Consider the following 24,850-nt stretch of genomic DNA (forward strand, 5'->3'; position numbering starts at 1 on the left):
ACATACTCCTACATGGAGACCTCTTAGGCCTTCTTCACTCATTTTCCTACCCCTGTTCAGAAAACTGAATAACAGAGACCATCTGAAATGTTATTTCTCATTTCCAAACAGTGTCATCATGCCTTAAGGAGCAGTACACTGATTTCTGTGAGGCTATCACTAGAAGCACAGAAACTATAACAAGAAACTAAACCACACCATCACATTTTGTTCTTCCTTGCATCTGTACTGACTTCAAAGGTATTTGCAGAATTTGCTTTGGGAGAACTGATGGTTGGATAATTTATGAGTGTGACTATCAAACTGACAAAACCCACCACACTACATTCCTGCCTACTTACAAACTCCAATAAGAACTTTTTTTTTTTTTTTTTTCTCATAAATTCTGCAGACAATCCTATTGACTGAATAACTCTTCATTCAAAATTCAAATACAGTGATGCCTGAACTATTGTGAAAGAGTCTGAGCTGTGTTTAGATATCAGTAAACACTTGTTGCAACAACTGAATGATCTGACTGAGGAAACACCATAACCTCCAATGCTACATAACATACTGGCTATTTATGTTTCAGTACTCAAGACTGTCATCTTTCTTCCCTCCTGTTGAAGAACATGTATTATGTGAACTAATAGCTGGTTGATACTTATATACCTGCTTGAGTTGTGTCATCCTTAAGCTGAATGAAAACCAGTTTATTCTTACTGAGGGAAACCATGTTCCCTTTCCTGGAAAAGCTTTTGTTGTCAGATCAGTTTCTCTAGATGGAGATCAGTAACAAGTGATGTTCCTTGGGGGTCCATACTGGGACCAGTACTGTTTAATATTCTTATTGATGACATAGACAGTGGGATTGCGTGCACCCTCAGCAGCTTTGCACGTGACACCAAGCTGAGTGGTGTCACATACAACAGAGGGAAAGGATGTCATCCAAAGGGACCTGGACAAGCTTTATAGGTGGATGGATTCTTGGACTTTGAACAAAATGGAAGGTACTGCCTGAATTATTGCAGGCATGCTTTGACATGTGTGCATTTCAATTGCTTAGGACATGAAAAGTAGGAGGTGTCAGCTGTTGGTCATCCAGAACTGAGCTGGCTTCACTGCTGCTGAAGTAACTGCCTATACACTGGGAATACAGATGTTATGAAAAAAGAAGCATAAAGGATGGAAAAGCAAGATCTCTCTGATGTTAAGGTAAGTCTCTAGAAATAGAACTGATAGTCTATGGGAGGACTGCAGGAGAAAACACACCAGCAATTCTGCTTTCTAGAGATAACGATAAAGAGTCCATGGTAGTTCTGTAGACTTTGACCTCTTAAAAAGTCTGTTATAAAACACACTATGAATGTTTTCATATCTGTGAAGTACTAGGGAATGAAGTGTGAGAATTGGTTTGCAAGGCTTTGTAGAATGGATCTTTAGGTCTTTATATTAGATTACAAATGCTGAATCTTGATTCTAGGGAAGACAGAATTTCTTGTGTCTGAATTTGCACAACTTAGAATGAAAGGCATACGTTTGGAATTAAGAAAATGCTTGAAGTCAGAGGAATATGTTCACCTTGCTGTGTTCCGGTCAAAGTCCGGGGCATCTGCATGTGCTGGTATACAAATATTTCAGTTTTCTTATAAGGTTCAGATTCATACAAAGACTGGGCATGGTGACAGCAACTGATACGTTTGCCTGATATGTCCTATAACAAGAATGGTTTTTATTTAATTTATGAACTTTGGTGAAAATAGAATATGGATGTGAATTGAAAATATTTTAATATATTAAAAGGTGAAGCTAAAAAAAAAAAAAAAAGAAGAATGAACATGCTGTTTATCACCTGCTAAAATTTCTAGGAATATGTTCTGTTCTTTGAAGCTGTAATGCTTTTTTAAGGGCTACTCTGTAAGAAGTGCAACATAAGAAGTCTAAAGACAAAATAGAGGCAATGTCAGAAGCACAACATTATGTTTTGCAGGGGGCTGGAAAGAGTTTTATCCTCCCTGTCTTTGGAAAAACTGTTTATGTTAACTCACTGCTAAGTTTAACAGCTGAGGTCCAGAAGGCCCTGAGGCATGCTCCAGGCTGAGCAGGCTTTTCTGCTGTGATTTTGGGAGCTGTTCAGACCAGGCACTCTGTGACCTGCTGCTGCTCTGTGCTCTGGGTGGGTCTGTTCCTGGGCTCCTGACTGGAGGGGGAAGGAGATGGCCTGGTCTGAAGGCAGAGCGCTCTTGTACAGGGGGAGGGAGAGCTGGGCACCAAGGAGGAAGATGAGAATTGGCTGGACAGTGAAATTAGAAGTTGAGAGACTGGAAAATGGAAGAGAAAGTGGAGGGGAAATACAGACAACATCTAGAGGCAGGCTGGCAGCTCACAGTTGGAACTTGCAGTTAACAGAACAGCATATCTGAAAGCAACAAAATAAAAGAAATATTAAGCAAGAAGGGGATGGGAGGGCAGGGTAGGGAAGCCAAAGAACTTTGGATTGGCTATGGGGAGATGATAATTTAGGAACAAAAAGAAAATAGAGTTGAGAGAAAAGTCACTTGAGAGACAAGTTGGAGGAGATACAGAATAGATAAAACTGAAACTCGGAATAAAGGAAGAAGCGTCTCTGCCCTGTGCTAGCCCACACTAGGTGCAACGTGATACAAGCACAAGACTCCTGCACATGGGTCGGGGCAATCCCCAATGTCACTGCAGACTGGATGATGAACGGATGGAGAGCCCTGCAGAGAAGCACTTGGAGCTTCTGGTGAATGACAAATCAGACCTGAGCCAGCAGTGTGCATTTGCAGCCCAGAAGGCCCATTGTATCCTGGGATCCATGAAAAGAAGCATGGCCAGCAGTGAGAGGGAGGGGATTCTCCCCTTCTACTCTGCTCTTGTGAGACCCCACCTGGAGCCTGTGTTCAGCTCTGGGGTCCCCAGCACAAGAAAGAAACGAATGTTTAAGAGCCCGTCCAGAGGAGGTCTCCTGTGAAGTCAGGCTGAGGGAGTTGGGGTTGTTCAGCCTATGAAGCGGAGACCTTACTGAGGCCATTCAACACGTAAAGTAGGCTTATAAATAAGATTATTTTTTATTTTATTTTATTTTATTTTATTTTATTTTATTTTATTTTATTTTATTTTATTTTATTTTATTTTATTTTATTTTATTTTATTTTATTTTATTTTATTTTATTTTATTTTATTTTATTTTATTTTATTTTATTTTATTTTATTTTATTTTATTTTATTTTTATCAGGGTCGGTAGTGACAGCACAAGGGGTAATTGTTTTAATATAAAAGAGGGGAGATTTAGATTGAACATTTGGAAGGACTTTTTTGCTCTGAGGGTGGTGAGGCCCTGGCACAGGCTGCCCAGAGCAGCTGTGGCTGCCCCATCCCTGGAGGTGTTCAAGGCCAGGCTGGATGGGGCTTTGGGCAACCTGGTCTGGTGGGAGGTGTCCCTGCACATGGCAGCGGGGTTGGAAGTAGATGGTCTATAAGGTCGGTCCCTTCCAACCCGAACTATTCTTTGATCCGAACTGCTGCAGGTGCTTGTGTTGGCCCAATGCCCATGCTCTTGGGAGGTTTAAAGCCCTGCAGGGGACAGTGATAACTCCTGATGGGGTGCTGAGGTTGATGCTTCGGGTTTTCTTTGCCGTGTGTACGCCGCGCTTGGGACACTCGGTTCAGCGCCCGCCGGGTGGGGAGCGGCATTGCCCCGCGGTGCCGGTGCCGGTGCCCGTGAGGCGCGGGAGGGACGCCGGGGGTGAAGGCCGGCGCCCCGGGAGCCGCCGCGCCCCGCCGAGGCGCCGCCCGCCCGCTCGGCCGCCGCGGGACAAGGATCGGCGGCGCCGCACGGGCATGGCGACGTGGCGGGACCTGCTCTTCGCGCAGCTGGGCCCCGTCTGGCGGGGGGGCAGCTGGCGGCACGCGGCCCACGAGTGCTGCGCCGAGGACCTCCGCGCACGGGAGGCTCCGCGCCCCCCGCGCCGCCGCGGGTCGGCCGAGGGCAGCCGCGAACCCGCCGTCCCCGCGCAGCCTGAGGTGAGGCTGGGGAGGGTGGGCGGGCGGAGAGGCAGCGCTGCCCCCTGCCGAGCCGGCGGTGGGGCTGGCAGCCGGCGGGGCGCCGCGGTGCCTGCGCCGACCGAGAGCATCTTCCCTTCCCTTCCCTTCCCTTCCCTTCCCTTCCCTTCCCTTCCCTTCCCTTCCCTTCCCTTCCCTTCCCTTCCCTTCCCTTCCCTTCCCTTCCCTTCCCTTCCCTTCCCTTCCCTTCCCTTCCCTTCCCTTCCCTTCCCTTCCCTTCCCTTCCCTTCCCTTCCCTTCCCTTCCCTTCCCTTCCCTTCCCTTCCCTTCCCTTCCCTTCCCTTCCCTTCCCTTCCCTTCCCTTCCCTTCCCTTCCCTTCCCTTCCCTTCCCTTCCCTTCCCTTCCCTTCCCTTCCCTTCCCTTCCCTTCCCTTCCCTTCCCTTCCCTTCCCTTCCCTTCCCTTCCCTTCCCTTCCCTTCCCTTCCCCCAGGTATCTTGAGCATCCTTTTCTAATATACCTGATGATACAAGAAGTATGTCTACAGTAGACTTTTCTTTGCAAATATCCCAATTTACAAATATAATTTTCAAAATATGCAGTATCTGCTAGCACACCAAGAAACAGGTGAAGTTGGGTTTTAAGTTGTAAACTCCTGAAGGTAAATCACAAACTCCTTTTTTGATACCTAAAAAGAGTGGCCATTTTCAGAGATGGACTGCACATTGGACTCCACAGGTAGCCAAACCCAGGGGAATTCCAGTGTTACCTACAGGAATATGCTCATATTTGTATGAGACTAAAATGGGCTTAAGGAAGCATCCTTTTTTTTGTTTATGAAAGAATATGCGCTGAAGTTTTGAAGTCAGTTTACAGGCTTTTCCTCAGTAAGTTTATAGTATAACAACCTTATGTAACGTAATGACATGCTTATATAGTGTTATTAAAAAACATGATAAGCAGCAAATAAGTTGGAGTATGTTTGAACTTAAGTTTCCTTAATCATCTTTTGGCTTGATAAGGGACAAAGGATGAAACTTTCTCAGCTGTTGAAAGGTCAGAGGCACAGAATTTGCCCTGTAGTGAACGTGCTGGAATATGCTGTCTAGAAGTAACCTGTATCAGAAAGAAAACAAGAATCATGCAGAAACACGCTGGAGGAAGACATATCTCTCTGACTCCACCTTCACCTTCACTTTTTTTTTTTTAATGTTGTAGGGACAAGGAGATGTTGAGGAAGTTAATTGTTATCTTCTTCTACCCTTTCCATTTGTGTACACTGAAGTGGAATCTAAAACGTCACAAAGTAGTTTTAGAAAAGCAGAAGGTAGATGAGTTTAAAATTTCTGTAGCTCATGGGGAAAAAAAGGTCTCCATAAGCGTCTGTCTGTTCGTGCATGCACATAATTGTGCAGTGTCCATAGGTGGGTCACAGCTAACATTTTCAAAAACATGTAAGTGATTTATGCACCTAATTTCCTGTTTTTCGAGGTATGTGGAGCATAGGTCCCAGTGGAGCCAGTCAAGCTTTGGGTGGCCACTTTGTGGAGAACCTGATGAACTGGGCAGCTGCAACACGTCACTCCTCTGTCATCCCAAGGAATTCTTGTTTGCACATGTGTAACCACTGTGGCAGGTGCCTGGAATAACAGAAAACAAATTTTCAAGGTCATGGGACCAAAATCATCCTTGATTTATGGTATTGTTTTTGAAGCTGGGTTTTGGTGCAGGGTAGCTTGTTAGGGGAAGGTTGCAGCTGTAGGAAGAGAAGGCTGATCCCTTCACCACTATTAACATCACTCTGAACATGGATGGTGTTGCAAAAAGGATGGTGAAGACTGCAAAGTACTGCTCTACTCCATCTGCAGCATCTATCAGTGTGGATCTAGCCTGGTTACATCTGCCTTAGTGGAATGAAAACTTCCCAGGAAGAAAATCTTAAGCAGAGGGAGAAAAGGTACTATGTGCAATACTGTTCCTGCATCTTTCTAATTCTAGAAATGAGGAACCAGGAGCACCTGACAGGCAGTGGAAAGAGTAAGCTAAATAATGAGAGATAATCTACTCTTTTATTTTATACATATTTTGGGGGGGATGCATGAAGAAACTGACACATGGTTATTTCTACACTTGAGTCCAGGGATAATCAGTTATGAAATAGAAGTACTGGGATAAGTATAAGGATAATCAGTTATGAAGTACTTCAACTCCATTGGTATTCTCAGCTCCACATGTTCCCAAATAAATTTGCAATAGGAGCCTCACTGTTTATGTTTATGGCTGCACAGTTTTGAAACTTGAATTGAGACCAACTTGAAGAGAAGGAGAAAGGTGGTTTTTTTTGGTTGTGTTTAGTCAGCTCTGTGACAACACAAAAAGAGGCAAATTCATGATAAATCTTCTTAATACACGTGTTACTTCTATTTTCTTACATTAGTATAAATAGTTAAATATAAATCACGAGTATTTTATGTCAGACAACTGTTTCCAAGAAACTTATTAATCCACCTCTTCTGGAGGTGAATTGTGTCAGATGAGTATATGATGTGAAGAAGAAAAGACTGAAACTATAGCAGGACCTAGATAAGCTAAGCTCTTTTAGCTAAGTTTAAATATGGATACTGGCACCTAAAATCTGTCTTGTTCTTGTTCTTGACAGAGCAGTTGTGTGCCTGACTTACGCTTAAGCTAATATCATGAAGGGCTAGTCTTACTGACAGGGTCTTTTGGAGTGTCACGTGAAAAACCAGGAATGGAGTGCTCAGAGCAGAACCCAACATTTTGTCCTAAATGAGTCCTCTCATCCTGCCTTTCATGGCTTGGTTAACCATAAATTCATTTTTCACTCAGCACCTTGTCTGTTGAAAAAGTAGGTCCCCCCCAAGTGACCCCCATAGGCTTTTGGTTGCTCTCCAGGGAGGTGGTAGGTTCTAGCTGGGTAATTCAATTTTTGGAGAATTGCCTTAATGAGTTTGAGACTTCAGGCAGTTCACAGCACAATGGAAAGCTGAAGGGGCGTTGATAAAGACTTCATTTTCTCTGCTGTTTTTCAGGAGGACCTGCTTTATCAACTGTTGTGTGAAGCTTCCGTGATTCTTGTAACACTTAAAGATATTTCTGTGTAACATGCAGACTAGATAAACCCTGTGATCTGCCCTGTATGCTGTGAATTACAAGCTCTTTTTTTGTATATTCTTATCTCTACCATTTTAACTCAGTTATTGAGAGCAGGTCATACCATATTGAGAGCTAGTCCTGAAAGAAAAGAGACCCCTTGAAAGGGTCATAGCTCTAAGTGAAGTATTTGGGCCTCACGAAAGGCAGGATTAAGCCTTTGTCCTCATCATTTCTGTATTGATGTCATTGTCTTTGCTCCTCTCCCATAGTGCTGATTCTGGTACATGGTTTTCTGGGTTGTCCAATTCCCTCTGTCCGTCATGCGGGCACAGAAGGAGGCAACCAAAAATAGTTTCTGGGATTACTTGCTGTTCTTGACTGGAGACAGAAGATAGGCACACAGATAGATGCAATTCATTAAAAAAAAAAAAAAAAAGTGTTTTTTTTTTTTTTTTTTTTAAATGCACTGCTGTCGTAACATCTTGACACCACTGTTTCCAAATCAAATGGCCTTGGGTTGCTACCAGAATGGGTGCTTCCTTTTTTTCCTAATTAGCAAGTCTCAGTGATGAGGGTGGAGTTTAGCACACTTCTGCATTGTTGCTGAATGCACACTCAGCTGGCACTCATCACCTTGCCCTTGATGGTCCCTGGTGCAATGGTCTGGATATGTGTGAACGGCTGTGGCTGTGCTGTGTTGCCAGCTCCACAGTGCCAAAACCAACACATTTCCATTAAAAACATCGTTTCCTAGCTGCCGTGTAGTGCTAGAGTTTACTAGTGCAAAGGTGATGGGAGACTCAGTTGTTGCTGTAAAGGTTTCTCACCTGCTGTGACTTTAGCACCGCTTGGATGAGTGCAGGCTGCTCAGGTTGGGCTGTGGGTGTAAATCTCCTACCAGCCCAGCCAGAGCAGGACAGTCGCTGTTTTGATCCCAGCCCTGCTGCTATAAACAACTATATCTGTTTACACTTTACTGGCATGGCTTGACACCCAAAGAGGGGCAGAGGAACTTAGACCAGTAGGTCCCTGGTGCTTATGAGACATACCGCGTGCCGTCTGTGTGCCGGTGCTGTCCCCGCCGCCATCCCTCCTGCTGGCACAGCTCACGGAGCCGACCCCACACAGAGGGAGCCCCACAGCTTGGTGAGCAGGGTGGGAGGGAGCAGAGACCATCTGGGACACAGGGGAACCCAGCCTGGTGCGGTGGGGACAAGGAGCTTTGGTGACGGCTTGGGCCATTGCTGGGCTGTAAGTGGCAGCCGCAGCTGCTCCTTGCCCTCCAGGCCCAGGTAAGCAAAAGCCCTTTGGCTGCTCATGCAGCCTGCAGTGTGAGGAACAGCTGATAATGTGGGTGTCGCAGAGTGTATCTTGGCACAGGAGGCCGAAGGGTAGGTTTTGACAGACCTGGTGAAGGGCCTGAGGGTGTGCTCAAGTGGCCTTTGTTGCAAAGGGGCAGGAAGACATTCCTGTCCCCATAGCCTGTCATGTGCAGCTACTCCTAGGCCACCGCTAGCTTCCTCCATGGAGTTATTCATATTTACAATGGAGTGATTCATATTTAAAAGCAAGACACCACAAAGAAAACTTTTTATTTTTTATTATTTTTATGAGAGGTGCTAGAGTGGGCAGTGCTGAGGAGAGCAGCAAGCGATGTCTACCTTGGAGATGCAGATGTGGGACTTCAGCCTCCGCAGAGCTCATCAGAACTGCCTTCCCTATCACTTTGGAAAATGGGATTTCGGTCCTGTGAAAATCCTGCCTGTCTCACAGCACATGTGAGGTCTGCTGTGTGCAAATCCACCCCATAAAGATTTTATTAGGCTGTGAGACAAGCAGTGGAGCTAAAGGAACAAGGCTGTCAGGAGTGACAGCAAACGGCCAAGAGGCTCCAGGGGACACTTGTCTAGGTCATTCACATCCCGTAAACTTTCTAGTACTGCAGTTTAACACAGATTGCTATCAAACTGCCACTTCTCAGGGTTTTTCATGCTTCTCTCAGCTGAATGCTGCAAACTTTATTTGCTTTCCTTTCAAAGGTAACTTCAGGTAGTTTAGATATATCCTGTCTTCAGAGAGTCACTCCCCTAGCTAATGTTAGCTCTTCAGCTGTGAAAATACAAATAAATGAAAGCAAGCTCAGAAATTTATCAGCAGGTGTCAGATCTAATTTCCTTTTCTTCTTTGCCTTTTCTTGGTGAAGGAGAACCTGTACTAATGATCCAAAAGACAAGAGGAATGAGACAGGGGTAGTCTTCTGTTAAAAGGAAGGCATAAAATTATTTTCAATATGACTTTAAAGCACAGAGACTAAATTTCTGGACAAACATGAGTGTTTTTAGAACAAAGGAGCATTTTTACTTGAACATAGAACATGCTGTGATCTTTCCTGGAAAAACTAAAAATATTCACAAAACACAAGTTAAGTTTGATGGCTATCAAGAGGAAATCTTTGGCAAGAGATCAATGACTCATATTTACTCTAAAGCTGTGTTCAGTGTTTTAAGTATGTAGAATAGATTTTATAATTCAACAAATAACAGTAACGTGAGCCACAAGAGATATAATCTACTGCAAGCAAAGCTGTAGATGGTTTTAACTGCGAAGAGCTTTGTGCTGTATAATTTTGGATCTTTGAAGGAGGCATGCACAGGTAAGCACAGTGGGTGGCTGACCTGGGTGATCCCAGCAGGTGAGACCCAGTTTCAAATACAGCCAGTTGCTTTTGCAAACATCAAGTGTTAACAAAGAAAAAGTACTGCCTTCTGGTGGTCCCAAAATGTCATACCAATACTACTGGCTTCAGAAATGTTGCCAGTGAGACAGGCAGAGCTGTTCATGTTGGGAACCTTGCAACTTTTGTCTCTGAAAGAGACCTGGTAAAGTAAGATCATTCTTACATTTAAATTTGCAAATACTCTGTTACTGGTTCCTTCTCCAGTCTGTCAAAGTTTTTTAACTTTCATAATTCACTCTGCAATTTCAGAACGTTTTCCATCCATTAAAATAATTAGAAGATATTTTTATATATCTTAGTATATGACTAGTTTGCTAAATAATCCATGTTTTAGGTTGCTCATTGAACTGGCTTTGTAAGAGGGCAATGTACAGTATTCTGTGTTCTAATGTTAGCAGTGTGAGACAGGTGTCAGTGTTTGGCAAGGTAGCTGCCACCAGCTTCAAACACAGATATTTTTGTTGTCTGTATGGGTCAGAGTTATGAAGCATAGCTGGATCCAAACTTTCTCAAAAATTACCATGCTTCCAGAGAAGTGGGTTTTAGATTGGCCTATTTTAGGCAGAGGGCCAAATTAAGTTTCATGTCACAGAGGCTTTTGTCATTCCCATTTGGGGAACATGTCCACGAACCTGTTTATAAGTAATTTGCAGATATGTAATGCCAGTACAAGATTTTTAGCAACGCGTTTGGAGCCTGCTTCAAGGATAGCACTGAGGAAGATTAATTGTAATTTGAGAATTCCTGTGTTTAGCTTGTTTGCAAGTGTCTGGGCTGTTGGCAGAAACATTACGGGGAGTGCCTGCCTCTGTGGCCTTCCTGTAGTCTGGTGCCAGCGGGCTGTGGGGTGGGATGGGACAGGAGAGTCTACTTGGAGCCTCCAGCTGCAAACTGTGCATCCCCCAGAGCCTCTGCACCCAGCAGGGAACATTACATCTTCTGTGACAGCAGAAAGGCTTAACTGATTCATTAATAAACTTAAATAGTAAGAGGTAATTAATTAGGCACAGGCTAATTTCATTCTGTGAGCTCAGCTTTCCATCACCTTGATAGTTCCGTGTTCCCGGAATCAAGCTGGGACTTTGACAGCAACAAGGAGATCATTTTCTGTTCAGTATTTCCTGTGTTTTGTTGTCATGACCCCACCGCTATTTGCAATCAGAATGTCCTTCTGGTTGTCCTGTGTGGTCCACTCTGAGATTAGAAACAACGTGTTGGAAAGCCAATTACAATCAAAGGGGTTTTCTTTTGTTGGCTAAGTTTGGGATGAAAATTTGGAAACATTTTTATGAGTCTTCAGTGTAAGGCCCAGATCCAGAAAAGCACTTAGCCATGCATTCTTTGCTTTTATGTGCAGTTGATTAAATGTAAAAGTACATGCCATAGTATGCATTTCGGACTGAATTTACTTGTTTCTAAGAAGCTGACAGGCTCCATTTGTGCTAAGGAGAATCATGTAAAATTTCTCTTCACTATAACTGAAGATTTTTAACAAGTTCTGTTGTCCCTCTCTAAACTTGGGTCTTTGTGATTTACCCTGCTAGCACTGGTGACTCCTCTTTTTTTTTGCGTGTGTGGATATTTACAGAGATTTGAGAATATGCTAACAGAAAATATAGTTGAATGAATTACTAGGAAATAATCACAGAGATTCTGCTGTGGCCTGAAATGATACTTTATTCTTAAAAAGTGAAAAAAAAAAAATCTGTGTTATGGAATCTAGATTCTTCTTACACAAGTGGTTTGGGATTAACTGGTAGCTGTCCTCTATAACTGGGCAAGGTGAACTATTGAGCAGTGAAAGCATTTGAGTTATTTTATTTTTTTGCACAGGACTTCTGTGAATCTTTTTGAAGTGCAGTGATGAAAGTTTTCTTGCAAATTAAATTACTTATAATGCAGTATTCCACAGATTTACAGTCCTGAACACTCAGTCAACAGAGTGGGTAAGAAAAATGTGAAAAGTGAAAAATACCAGTTAGTAACAGATGGGCTAGTGCACTGCAGTGGTAGAGGTATGGAGAACCACAGCACTTCTGTGTTACATGCCGGTCTGCAGTGTAGCCTGAACACAGTGAAACCTTAGAATACCTGGGAGTTTGTTGGAAACCTCACACTGCAGTTGTGTTTTATTGCACATAACCCTGTCATTTTACAATACACTTCTGCCTTATGTGAATCCAAAGTGGCGTTCTTTGTTATGATCAGTTGCTATATTACTTCATACCATAAGCATGCATGCAATGAAAATTGAAGAAGAAAGTTCCTTCCCTGAAAAGCTTATGCAAGGCAGCATGTTGAAGTTGGAACTCTCTTTCACACTGGCAGCAATTTAGTAATCACCATGGGGTGCAGAAATATTGCTGAAGTCCTATATTTAATGTAGAAATTGTTGAGGCATACAATGATGATACCTGAAAGTCCACCTTAGCTTTTATAGCCCAGGAAAAGATCCCAGAGCAAAGGGTTAAAAAGATAAATTTGCTGACAGGCTGAGCTCTTGTGAAATAGGCTCGAGTGTTGGCTTACAAGAACTCTGGCTACATTTCAGGTACCTAGTGTACTTGCAAGTGACTTGCTCCATGTCTAGTTAATTTTTAAGAGTTTAAGATATTTTAGGATACCCTGCTGAACACTGAGGCTAGATTCTTGTAGTGGCTATGCTAAGGGGAAATTCTTCTTTCCCTCTCTCACTTTGTGTTTGAATAAGTGTTGGTCACATGCTGCCTTATGCTGATTTCTCACAACTTCCACCTGAGAATGGTATCTTCCTTCTTCGCAGGCACTGAAAATCAATTTTAGGTCTTTTGGGTTTTTCTAATTTTGACATGAGTAGTAAAAGTTCTTTACAGGTATTGTGTAGGTATACTGGAGTCCTGGGGCAAAACTATTAGTCCCAGGTTTATCTGTTGCAATTAAATAAGTGTTTGCTTTCAACTCTCCATTTTAAGGGTTACAAAACATTTCTAAATTGGAAACAGAATTATGTGGTGGGTAGCTATATCCCATTTTGCTGAAATTCTGCCCGATCTGCTAAACTTCGCAAAAATACTGGCTCTAACAGTTAGGATCTTTAGGGATACGCAAATCCTTGAGACATGAGGGACAAGAGGGAATGGCCTCAAGTTGTGCCAGGGAAGGTTCAGGTTGGAAATGAGGAGACATTTCCTTCTCAGAAAGAGCAGTCAGACATTGGAATGGGTTGCCCAGGGAGCTGGTGGAGTCACCATCCCTGGGGGTGTTAAGGAAAGGTTGGACATGGCGCTTATGGTTTTGTGGGTTATAGTGTAGGGGGATGCTTGGGCCAGATGATCTTGGAGGTCGTTTCCAACCTTAATGACTCTGTGATTCTAAGAGTTAGAAAAATTTTTGTGTTTAGTGGATTCTGTGCAGAGCAGAGGTATATGGTGTTTGGTGGTACTTTTCAGCTCTTGAAGTAGTGTTTTGGCTAAGATATGAATCAGAGATCATTGCTTTCTCTGTTGTCAGCATTAATTTGCTGCAGTTTAGGAAGTGACTTGATTGTTTTGTCTAGTCTCCAACAGAAATGGATTTTTGCCTAAATGAACTAGCCTATTATTTAAAATGTCTAGTCATTATTTAATTTATCATTATCTTCCCCTGTCTACATCTACAGTAAAGACAGTTGTAGCTGTTTGTGGAAGAATTTATTTCAATAATGGATGAAATTATTCTGACACAAAGACAAGTGTCTTTTAATTTCCTTTTGTAGGGAATTTGACACTGTCGGGAACAGCATGCTGTTTATGCAGAAAATGTGTATATCTGTGCCTTTCACCCAAAGGGGAAGTTAGTACAACTAATGGTACTAAAATATTTGTTGTTTAGTTTTTGCAGTGTAACCTGGTTTCCCTGAGTTTGGTACTCAACCAGAAAACAGTGCTTATTGTCTGGTCTTGAAGGGGCTGAATGTTTCTTGCTGATCTTGGTTGGAAAAGCTAAATCCAGAGCAGGACAAATGCACATTAGCCACTGCTTATTGGTTTTTAATTGGTGCAGTGCATCTAAAAGCTCTGATTCTGGCAAGCCCTTTAGGAGGTGTCCAGGTGGACGTGGGCAGAAGACAGCAGGAAGAGGAACTGCAGTATTCATCTGAGAGAAGAGAGCAGGGCTGCCTGCACCCCTGCTCAGTGATGCTGTCGGGCCAGGGACTGTTGGTGCCATGCGTGAACCTGCGTACATGAGGAGTTGCTCAGCCCACCACGCTGCAGCCCTGGCTCTGGTGGCACCTCGCAGGTGGTGCTGCTGGGCTTTGGAGGGCTGCTTGCCTTTTCAGTAGTCTGGGCTTTTAGGCTTTGTCTGCTCTCGCTCCCTGTCAAGAAGGGGTTGAAAGTGGTGCGGGTGTTTCTCTGAATTTTACACTCTTGATCTATTTCTTTACTACTGGAAACCTTAATTTCTTAAACGTTCCTTCTGTTTAACCAAATTTGACCTGACTGCATCCCTTTAATACCGCATTATGTAAGAATCTCAGACATTAAATATATTGGAGAAGTGATTAAAAGCAGTTTTCTAAAAACTACTCATGTGCCTTAAATTTCAGTGCCAAACTCTTCCTACCCATTGACTAAATCAGGCTAGAAATCTGCAAAGCCTCTTCTGAGGCAGGGAATACTAAGCAGCAATCCTAATCCTCTGACTGGCAAGAAATGAGAAGGCAGAACTCCCACATAAAGGCCTTGGGACTTTCTGGAAGGAAAATTGCAGTATAAGCTTGTCTTTTGGTTTTCAGTATATCAGAAAATATATTTGTCAGTCAGAAATAACATATAGGTGTATTTTTGTCTCCTTTAGGATTTGGTGGTAGAAAGGATACATGTTGATACTTGCTGATGTGCATATATATATCATTGTAGTGAAGAAAAAAAAAATTTGATTTGTTGTTTAATTAAATGATGACAATTTGGAAATGTTTGTCACAGTTTTACGAAAGAAGTATACCTTTTTTTTTTTTAATTTATTTATGTAGACAGAGGTCTGTATATATTCACATATATATATATACAGAGGTCTTTCAGAAAGCTAGGAACCAAAATCTGACAAACAGCAGTTGAGAAGTCTCCTATTTCCTTTCTTACTTGCCCAATGCTGATGTCATGAATGACTGTGAAGAACATGAAGTTTTAAAACCCTTTTCCCAATTATAGTATTAGTTTAGAAACCTTATTAAAGCCTTAGATTAAGAAATGGATGTTATTTTTATGGTATAAATTATACATAGGATGGAAGATTTCACCTTCATTTTATATAAAAGTAACAATGAATGTTTTGTATATCATAGTGTTTCAGTTTCGAAACTTATGCTTCACAAGATGAAAGAGACTTTTACAGACAAATTTCTATTTTATTTTTTCCTATGATTGATTGCAATTTTAATTTGTTATACATGTACTTTTAAATAAAACCATCTGTTCAGGAAGTTCATTAAAGACAAAAATGATGAAGAGTTTGCAAACTGTTTTTTGCTATATTTACTTATTTATCATTACATATGAAAATGAATGTTAAAGTTACAGATGTTTAGGCAGGCTTCATCAGGATTATATGCAAATATGATATTCAGTCCAAGTATTGCTTTTTTTAAATACAAAAAGTACAGGAAGCAAGGAGGTGAGATAGCACAGCATAGTCAACACTTTTTCAAACTCTTTGTGTAAACAAAGAAAAATTAATGTTGAAATACCAGTATGGGATAATAATCTATTTCTTTGCAGAGTGGGGTGAAATTTACCACTATTCTATCAACTTTTGTTTGAAACGTTGTTTCCAGCCCTATTTACTGAGAAGCTCTTTCAGGCTGAGAATCCTGAAGTGGAGTTATCTGAGATGAGTGTTATGCTAGAAGGATTTCTGAGCTACTTGAGTGAGATACAGCTTTGGTGTATTAGGATTCAAAGGTCAAATTAAATTCACTGTGACCTTGTTCATTTGAAGTAAATAAGAATTTTGTCAATGATCTCTATAAGAGCAAGATTAGATCCATGGCAAGTGATCTAAAGCTCACTGGAATCAATAGCGTTTTTCCATTAGCTTTGCTAGACCTTAAGCCTGACCCACTGGGATTCAAGTAGCCTGATCAGCTGCGGGATGTGTTGGTCCCTGCCCTTACTGCCTCAGTTACCTATGAAAACAGGTGGTTTGATCAAATTGTAAAACATTGCACCAAGCATCCAGAATTTTAAGCATTGTTACTTTTGTCTTAATCCTCTAAGCAAGACACAATCTAAAAAAAATAAATGTTTAAAGAAATGTATGTTACTTTAGGAGATGGCTTAGATGTTCAGAAAGCTAATGGTAAAGAAGCCTATACATCTCCTCTATTAGATACTGTAATTTCAGTTTAACATAGTGTATTGCCATCCTTGCAGACTATAAATTATATTTTGTTTTGAAATAACCACACTAAAAAGTTGTAGTATACCAGATGACCTCTACCCACTTTAAAATTACTGATTTATGTTGTAACTTGTATCATTGTAACAGTGAATTTTGGAGATAAAAACTTAAGACACACTTTTTCAAATGTTTTCATGTGCCGATTACCTGAGCGCCAGTGCCTTACTCATTTAGCAGCATGTTTTGCTGTTGGTGCATATGTTAGTGCAATGCCCTCCTTTTACACTGGTCTGTATTCTCCAGTGCTGTCCTTCACACCTGGAAAGATACCCAGATAACACTTGATCTTCAAAATATGTCATACTGGAGATAAAATAGCTGGAGGGAGGTTGTGTGATGAAGTTGTGTGATGCCAGCAGCTTGTTCAAAAGTATTTCAACTACCCGTGTCGTTACTAATCAAAGTGACAGCAAGCAGTGTGATTGTTTTTGTTCTCTCACAAGGCTGAGCACATTGCCCCAGCAAGTGCTGTGAGGCTTGTCCATTACACCCACTCACATTAATGAAAACTTTAGTCAAGTTCATTCTTACCCAAAGTGTCCCATAGAACAGAAAGATTTTTTGTTCCCTACTTTTGATTGAAAAGCATTACTTGAAATAGTAATAGACCTCAGAAAAATCAGAGTCCCAGAGTATTGTAACATTAGAAACATTTCACTGTTTTGCTTGATAGCTCAAACAACTAGAATAAAGTGGCTTGGGAAGCATGAAACAATTCTAATTACTAACAAGACTACTGTTGAAAGGTTTTTAGAGCAGTGTGTATCTGCCCTCAAACAATGAAATTTGCTTTGCTGCTTCTCAGTTTTTCCTCAGATTTAATTTTTGTGCCTTGTCTTCAGTAGGCGTCTTTCTAGGATAATTAATTTTCCTGCATGCCCATGCTCTGTCCAGCCCTGAGGATCTTCCACGCTGTTACTTCTTCATTCTAAGCTCAACCAGACACAATTCAATTAGTTACTCCCAGAAGAATACACATGCACATCAATACCAGCAAACTGCTTTTTAATAAACTCTTTCATCTTTATCAGCGGGGTCCTGATTCAGACTACATTAAAATCAAAGAAAGGACTCCCATTAGTCCTGATGGGAGCTGGATCTGAACCTGCCGACAAGCTGATATTTCACCCAGGTAGCTCTTGGTATTCTATAACAAAGTGATTAGCTGTGAGATTATGCAGGGACATTTAGGGATGTGAAGCTAAAGTAAAAATACCCAAACAGACCAGTTTTATTAGGTATCATAGTTCCATTCAGGAGATAAAAGAGAGATACTCTCTTTTGTAAGAATTGTTTGTAAAATGTCTCCTTCATACAATGAATTAGAAAAGAATTCAATTCATGAGAATGGCTGTAATTCAGCTGATTAAGAGCAGTGCTAGGAGCATTTTTATGGTTGGAGGTCAGCAAATAATTCTTACAAAAGAGAGTATCTCCCTTTTTAAGTATGGAGACAAGCACTTACCATAAATATTTTTGCAAGGTAGACATATTGCATAGGAATAATTAATTGTAAGCATCAAAAGTGAATAAGGAGTCAACATTTATAATTTGATTGCTGTTTGCCTTGTAAGCCTAATCATAAAACAGGACCTTATTCTGTTACCAGACCTGTCCTGGAGGGCTTACCATGTAAGTAGAAGATAGACAACACATAGACAAAGAGTAATACGAACATGAGAAACAAGGCAATAATGATCAGTATAATTGTATTTACTTTTAATGATAAAATATCTGTCCGTTGCATGTTTTATTATGGTGGCAGTTCCATTTAGCTGCAAAAACAAAACAAAACAAACAACAAACAAACAAACAAACAAACCTTCATTTTGTTTTAGTATTTACTTTATTTATTTTTATTTTTTTTCTATTTTTATTTTTTTTATTGTATTTTTATTTTATTTTATTTTTATTTATTTAGTATTTTTGTTTTAGTATTATTTCAGTCCTGGAGATTTTGAAGTTCGACATCCAGAAATCAGTCATTGTTTTCAGGGATTTTGATTCTGATAGGCCAGAATAGAAAGAGGTTTCCAGAATCACAAAACATTAGGGATTGGAAGGGACCTTGAAAGATCATTTCACTCCCAGTGAGATTCTTTGAAAAAAAATCTGTATACCACAGCGACTGTTCAATTCATTCAACTGCAACAGCCTTCACTGAGGCAATGTCCCTATGGAGAAACCCCACCTAATACCACTGTAAGCAGTAGGTTCAGTCTTTGGTCCTTGTCTTTTGTATTTCACTATAGGCCTTGTTCAGTAAACATGTAACCAGGATGCATCAGTTCTGAACTCTGATAATAATAAGAAGGAGTCAACAATCACTTTCAGGCAAAAAGAAAATGCTGCATTTTTGCACATTTTCAGGTTTAGTAAAATTGTCACTTAATAGTTTTCTTGCAAGTCAGAAGTAATGTGCAGTCCTTTAAACAGTCCTAATTTATCCTTGCCACTTTCTCTGTTACATGTGTGTGATATTCTAAATCATTCTCATGTTTATTACTGAGGGGTGGGAATAAATTTTATAGTTCATCTTTCCATGGAGCTTAGTAAAACTTGGGAGTGAAGGACTAGGACTATTGAGAGCTGAAGGTTAATCTCATAGAATTTGCTACCACCTGACACTGTGACAGGAATCATTCAGAATTGTGTATAGCAGTGTAGACTTTGTAAAGCATTTTTTGGCAATATGTTCTGAAGCTAAGGAATACAATTATATTTGCAATGTCTTTTCAGTCCCCCAAATCTTGGATTGAAGAAGTCTTCAGTAAAAGAGAATGTGCAAACTTCATTCCCAATTTAAAAGATGCTCACAGGTAACACAATTAATTTCATTTTCTTTCTGTTAACATTTAGAAAGAATTAGCATATGCTTTTATGGGTGTTTTGTGAAGTTTAGATGCAGTTCTTTGCAGTTTTGCAATGCTGCAGTGGCGATTGCTCCATTTTTAAGTACATCTCAGCAGTCCATTTTAAATGATGCTCTTTGCTTCATCTGTGGGAGTGTTGCATGGGGTTTGAGCAACCTGGTGTAGTCCCTGCCCATGGGGTTGGAACTAGGTGATCTTTAAAGTCCCCTCCATCCCAAACTATTCTGTGTTTCTACAATACTGTTTGAATTAGAAGTGACCTTCCTTTCCTTTCTAGGCATCTGGCTTTCAGTCCAGTAACCAGAACTGTGGTATGGCATCCAACTGAAAGAGAAAAAAGTGTCATGCTTCTAATATTGCACTACTGTTGCACAGGAATTCTTAATCCTGTTCTACTGTTTTTTCCCTTCCTCAAAATAATGTCTGCTGTTTATCAAAGTTCTGAGTTACAGGTTTCTGCTCAGGCTGGCATAGATCATGAAAAGAGTAAAGAAAAGATGAAATCCTCAACCTATTCTTTAGGAACTGAGAAGAAAAACATGATTTCATGATTTGGCATTCTAAACTCTGTATCTAGTGGATGGTGTTGCCTAAGTATACTCAGTGAAAACACATTTTGAGGGTGTAAACTTGTAATTTAGATAGTATTGTTCTGAACACATGGATTGTGTAGAGTAGATGAGAAGGAAGACTCATCTATGAAATGCAGATATAATGTATATTCTGAGATGTAAAATCCCAAACAAATCAGTGAAGTTACCCAGTAGTTCTTCCAAGGGTGAAGGCAGAAGAACACAACCTTTAATTCTGCTAATAAGAATTTTATTACATGTGAGTTGATATTTTATGAATATAATTACAGATGTTTTCTTTTATACATTCATGTATCAATTAACCATCTTTATCACAGATGTCCATCAGGATGCCAGGTGTGCCAGAATTTAATCAGGTAAGAATGCATAAATATGTATCTATGATTTTTCTAATGACCTAAAACCAGCAATAGATATTCCTAGTCTATGAAACAGTGACAGCAAAAATATCCTTCCTCTTACGATGTCAGAAAAGAATTTCTGGGAACCTGGTGGAGACATTTTACCTCAAACCTACATAAAATAATTGTAGGGTAAACTTTAACTTACTCCCAGTAAAAAAAAAAAAATAAAAAATATCCAAATAACTTAAGTGTGTGAGTTTGTCTTAATCTTTTCCTGATGAATGAAAGACAGAAATGTGATGTTAACATGGGAAACAATTCCAGCTATATCCTGGATGATACAAAGGAGAGAGAGAGGAAAGCAATGGAAAACAGTAAGAATGAGGGAAAGAGCAGAAACAACATAAAGGGAGAAGAAATATCCCTGATGATAGGATTTCATCTGCTCTGCACTGGGCATTCTGAGCCCCTGCTTTCAGGAAGTAACAAAAATCACATTATTTTGGTGGTTTTAGCTGGTGTGTTGATTTTTCAGACAGCTAATATTTGTACCTTATATTAACTAGTTGTTTTCAATCCAATATTTTTAGTTCAGCTAGTATTCCCAAACTGTTTTTAGTATTGTTTATGGTTATAAACTAGAAGTTTTTTTAATTAACATTTAATTTTTTCTTGTTATTTATTTTGCATTAAAGGCCTTTGAAAGCTGAAGCACCAGAAAACAATGTTTCCAATAACTAAGGACTAGTAAGCTGATGCAAAATGATTCTGTCATCTGCATGAGCTTGACATTGCTTTTTGATGAAATGTTTCACATTTTGCAGTTGGACAACATGATCTCTGAAGGTCCTTTCCAACTGTTCTGTTCTGTTCTGTTCTGTTCTATTCTATTCTATTCTATTCTATTTTGTTTTGCTTCTAAGTCTTGTATGAAACAAGAATCACATTTCCCAAAAAGCAAATAAAATACTGCTCTAAATCATGATTGCAAATGGATTTGTAAGTAAAGCAAACATTCTGTGCAGTGCTAGTTCAGAAAGGGTCAACTCCCTCTATCTGGTACCTGTCTATAAAGAATGGCTGTATGCATATTTTGCTTTAGAACAGAAGAAAGAAGATCCAAAGATTTTTTTGCAAATGTTCTAGAAGTAGAAAGAAAGCTAAAGTTGACTTGCACTTCTAAGATGGCTATTCCTTTGGGGCCAGGTGGGCTAAGTAAAGCAGTATTTATAATTTCATGGTTTAAACCACCCTAAATCAGGACCACAGCAGTTCTGTAGTTCTGTGCAACCTCTCTCACCTTGCTCTTAGTGCGACCATATTGTTAGTTGGTCTTGGAAGCTCATTAATATGGAAATTAATCTAGAGGAAAAAAAAAAAAAAGCTTTCCACCAAATCAGCCACCTAATGAACCATTATTTAGTTGCATGAATGCTAATATTATGGCAGGAGAAGGAGGAAGAGAAAATGGAAATATGCACCCCAGGGGATGGGTTTATTTTTTTTTCTTTCACTTTTCTCTGTAAAGAGATCGCATACCTTTGGATTTTTACTTTTCATCTTGTAGTTGTTTCTTTTACTATCTGTTGAGCATTTTCCTGTGAATCTTCTCCCTATACATGCAGAATGTGTGTGGGTGTCCGATGTTCATTTCAGTCAGCCATTCAGTCACGCAAGTACATTTCCCCAAATTTTAACTCTTCTTTTCTACTTGTGTATCTTATGATGTACTCCAAGCTTTACTTGAGAAGAATTTATCTTAACAAGAGTAAGTCATTTTCACCTTAGTGTTATAACTGTTTATATTGTATTTATTAGGTCAGCAGTGAAGTCAGGTTTAGGCCTCTTGAGATCTGTGATTTTCCACTCAGTCCAAAATTGACGTCAGTGTACTTGATGCCTATTACAATTTGACCTAATATCACAGGCAATTGAAATCTCTTAATGATTTCTTATTTGCAAAGAACTTCCAAGGTTTGAGGTTTATGATTGAGTTATACAACTATTTGCTAATACTAAGTAGAATAACTCCATGAAGTAGTTTTTAATGACATTTGATAAACTCACTAGCACACTTGTTTGTCCATTCTTTCCTGGTGTGTTGAAATGCCTCTTCAGTGCAGTGCTAACAAATACATGCCAGAAAGCACCTAGACCAGTCTCACTATGTGAATATTCAGAAGCATAGTGCCATAATTCTGAATCCTTACATATCTGAGGTGCTGTCACAAATTGTCTCTATATTTGACCATTTAGGCGCATTTAAGGCTGCATCAAAAGAAACATGGCCAGCAGGTCCAAGGAGGTGATTCTACCCCTCTACTCCCCTCTCATGAAGCTTCACCTGGAATACTGTGCTCAGCTCTGGGACCCACAGAAAGTCAGGGTCCTGATGGAGTAGGTCCAGAGGAGTGCCACAGGGATGATCAGAGAGCTGGAGCACCTCTACTATTGAAGAGAGGCTGAGAGAGCTGGGGTAGTCTGATCTATAGAAGAGAAGGCTCTGGGGAGACCTTACAGAGGCCTTCTAGTATGTAAAGAGGGCCCACAGGAAAGATGGGAAATCTCCTTATCAGGGAGTGTAATGATAGGACAAGGGATAATGGTTTTAAACTGAAAGAGGGTAGATACTAGATTAGATATAAGGTAGAAATTTTTCATAATGAGGTTGGTTAGGCATTCAACAGGTTTCCTAGAGAAGTTGTGGTTGCCCCACCCCTGGAAGCGTTCAAGGCCAGATTGGATGGGGCTTTGGACAGCCTGGTCTAGTGGGTGGCATCCCTGCTGATGGTAGGGGGGATTGGAACTGGATAATCTTTAAGTTCCCTTCCATCCCAAACCATTCTGTGATTCTGTGAATTTTTGGGCACTGTCTCTGAAGCGCTGCCTTCAAGGACACTGGACTTTGTAGTGTAGTTACTACAGTTACTTCAGTAATAACCCTCCAGGTTTCTCCTTTTTGTTTTAAGTGTGATTTTCCAGGGGTATGCTTTTGTGTTACTAACATTGCTCCCTTCTTTGCTAGTAGCTTGGTGAGCCTTTTGGACAAAGACAGTAGAGTTGTTGCTGGCACTTTGAAACTATGCTTGCGACATATTCATACTATCATAGGAAAATGCAGGCTGGTAGGGCCTTGAGGAGGTCCCCAGCCCAGAGCAGGCTCAGTTTGGGCTCAGGCTGGGCTGCTCAGGCCTTTACCCATCTGGAATGTGAATACGCAGGTCACAGAGGCCCGACCTGCTTGGGCACTTGCTCCACAGCTGGACTATCCTGGTGGGGAAAAGGCTTCTCCTCATCTCCATCCTGAGCGCCTCGAGCCTCATCCCATGCTCTGCCATCCGCCTTCCTGCCAGGCACCGCTGGGCAGAGCCTGGCCATATCTCCTCCGTCCCCTCCAGCTGCCCCTTTTCCTGGCTGAACCGGCCCCACTTCGCAGCCTCACCACGCAGGGCAAGGCCTCCAGCACCACCGCCTTGGTGCCTCCCCTCCCTCCTGCCTGTTTTTGGGCATCCTCCCCACAGACTGCAGCATCCCAGCCCAGACACAAGGTACTGGGGAGCTGTGCCTGGTGCCCAGCTGGAGTGGTGTAAACGGCATCCCCGTCTCTCCTCTCATCCCCAGGGTTTAACCCACAGAGGGCAGTCAGGTGGGACAGGCATGATTTATCCTTGGTGAGCTCTTACTGACTGCTTCTGATCACTGCCTTCTCGCTCATGTGCCCAGACATGGGCTCCAGGAGGTATTGCTCCATGATCTCACCCAGGACTGAAGGGAGGCCAGCCGGCCTGCAGTTCCTCAGGTTGGAACTGCAGTTTTGAAGACAGGTGTGGCATTTGCATCTCTCCAGCTGATCTCCATGAGCCTTTCAGAGCTGATGGAGAGTAGCCATAGAAGGGCATTTGCCAGCTCCATTAGCACCCTGTGGTGCAGCCCAATGGGTCCCAGGGTATGTGGCTCCAGAGCTCCTAAGCAATCCCTGGCTCAAGGACTAACCCTGGTTGTGAGCTCTTCTCCTCCTTGAGCCCTGTAGCTATACACACAGCACAAAAGTTTACAGAAAAGCAAAGCAAAACAGATGTGTATGATGTTGTGCTTTGGTGTCCTCACCCTTTCAGAGAGCCTCTTGTCTTGCCTTTTGAACACTCACATCAGGAAGGCCTTAGCACCTGGTCTGTCCCTGCTAGTTGGCTGAAGATCCTGAGCATGCCAGCATGTGGCAGAGCATGAGCTGCTTGGAAATACAGGACCCTTTGAGTTCATACCTCTTATTACGGTTATCGCTGAAGTAAAAGCAGGTGTATGTACCCTAAACTGCACGTGTTTGGTCCACGTGCAGTTCCTTCATTGTCTGCTGAATGTAGCTGAACTGTTCTGAGTGCAGCTCACCTGTGGGCATATTTGCATCTAAGCATTAAGTATGCAGTGCTAATGCTGTTAATTACTAAAACTGTTCAATGCTCATTGGGCCTCTCAGTTTCAAGGTTACTGCACTGATTTGTCATGCCAGATAGTTGGTTGCTTTCTATAGGATCTCTGCTTTAAAAAGGAAGGTTGCTCTGGCTCTTGCTGCTGTGGAAAGTACTGTTAATGTGACCCTGCATGGAGCAGTAATGTGAGATAGTCATTCTGTGCTCGTATTTGATCATGTAGTTCTTACTCTGTAGACTGAAATTAATTCAGATTTTAGAAAATTTAATGCAGTGATAATGAACCTGATTGCTTTTCAGTGCTGCTCTTCCAAGCGCTGACCTGTGCTGAGTT

The 24,850-nt window shown here is 41.3% G+C and overlaps 1 protein-coding gene across 10 annotated transcripts in view; it reads left to right on the forward strand.

The window, feature by feature from the left end:
* Positions 1–24,850, forward strand: part of TRPM6 (transient receptor potential cation channel subfamily M member 6) — a 99,737-nt gene that overhangs the window by 4,573 nt on the left and 70,314 nt on the right. For 3 of the 10 annotated variants that reach the window (XR_014687143.1, XM_084503837.1, XM_084503831.1), the window contains exons 1-3: positions 3,384–4,030; positions 19,019–19,098; positions 20,063–20,101. Coding sequence is in view for 9 of the 10 variants with exons in the window: in XM_084503837.1 (XP_084359963.1) it covers positions 3,476–4,030; positions 19,019–19,098; positions 20,063–20,101 (674 nt within the window). In the remaining variant the exon portion in view is untranslated. Of the gene's footprint in view, positions 1–1,048; positions 1,198–3,381; positions 4,031–19,018; positions 19,099–20,062; positions 20,102–24,850 lie in introns of those variants that run through there. The other 7 variants (XM_084503830.1, XM_084503835.1, XM_084503836.1 and 4 more) reach the window with 6 other exon arrangements.

This window comes from Aythya ferina, assembly GCF_964211825.1.
Source record: "Aythya ferina genome assembly, chromosome: Z".
Classification (NCBI taxonomy): Eukaryota; Metazoa; Chordata; class Aves; order Anseriformes; family Anatidae; genus Aythya; species Aythya ferina.